This window comes from Trichechus manatus, unplaced genomic scaffold, assembly GCF_000243295.1.
Source record: "Trichechus manatus latirostris isolate Lorelei unplaced genomic scaffold, TriManLat1.0 scaffold00071, whole genome shotgun sequence".
Lineage (NCBI taxonomy): Eukaryota > Metazoa > Chordata > Mammalia > Sirenia > Trichechidae > Trichechus > Trichechus manatus.
Window position 1 is genome coordinate 8,386,530 of NW_004444007.1, and position 1,153 is coordinate 8,387,682.

A 1,153-nucleotide genomic window follows, 5' to 3' on the forward strand; every position below is an offset into this window, starting at 1 on the left:
ATGTCTTTTAGTATACAAACATACATATTTCTGTTAAATATATACGTAGGAATGGAACTGCTGTGTCATCAGGTTTGCATTAGAGATCTTGAATCCTTAATGTTATTTAGTAGATAATGGCCAAACAATTTTCCAAAGCGGTTTTTCCAATATACTCTCATCAACAGTGCATGGGAGTTCTGACTGTACACATCCATGCTAACAGAGCTAGTTTTTGAAACCAGGTTTCTGACTTTAAAATCCAATGCTTTTTTCCTTTCATCTAAATTTTATTTAAAGGTGAGAACTTGGTAACAGTTTTCTTTTATAAATTCCATGATTCTTTCTAAAATTAGTATTCTTTGTTCATTAAGTGAGCTTTCTTTTTTATACTGGAAAACACATCTGCGATGAATAGAATTTACTAGGGTTAACAGTATATCAGAGGCCTTCTGGATGTATTCTTCTTCATTGAGCCCAGATTCTTCTCTTTTTTCTGCATGGGTGAAAAGAATGGCAGTATAATTCGTCCAAGCATGTCCCAGAAGTTCCTGAAAAACAGAAGAAGTTAAATGGCTATTTGCCTTGGAATGCATTCCTCAAAAAATAAGCAAAAGAGTCAGTATGGTCCAATTTTGTGTCGACATATGTAAAGTGAAGTGAAGACGGGGTCAAGTATCTGACTATTGTAAGCAAATGGAGGGAGCTGGGTGGGCTTCTAAAAAAAGGCTTTAGTTCTCCATTTTATTTTGCTGTTATAATTGGTGCATACTTTACCTCAAAACTATCAATGCTGTGTATGATAAAATTACATTTATAATACTCTGTAATCAATTATAAAATACGTGGCCTATTAACTTGAGAAACCCTGGTGGTGTGGTGGTTAAGAGCTCAGCTGCTAACCAAAATGTTGGCTGTTTGAATCTGCCAGCCAGTCCTTGGAAACCCTATGGGGCAGTTCTGCTCTGTTCTGTAGGATCACTATGAGTTGGAATCGACTCTATGGGAATGGATTTGGTTTTTGTTAACTTGAATTCATTAAAACCACTTAATTTCTTTTTCTAAAATTTTTTTTAAATTGTACTTTAGATGAAGGTTTACAGAACAAATAGTTTCTCATTAAACAGTCAGTACACATATTGTTTTATGACATTGGTTAACAACCCCACGACAT

At 34.7% G+C, this 1,153-nt stretch overlaps 1 protein-coding gene across 1 annotated transcript in view; it reads right to left on the reverse strand.

Moving 5' to 3' along the window:
• Window positions 1-269: 269 nt before the first annotated feature.
• GIMD1 (GIMAP family P-loop NTPase domain containing 1) overlaps window positions 270-1,153 on the reverse strand; it is a 13,237-nt gene continuing 12,353 nt past the window's right edge. Inside the window, exon 2 of the mRNA XM_004380217.2 lies at window positions 270-530. Within this exon, the coding sequence (XP_004380274.2) occupies window positions 270-530 (261 nt within the window). The remainder of the gene's footprint in view (window positions 531-1,153) is intronic.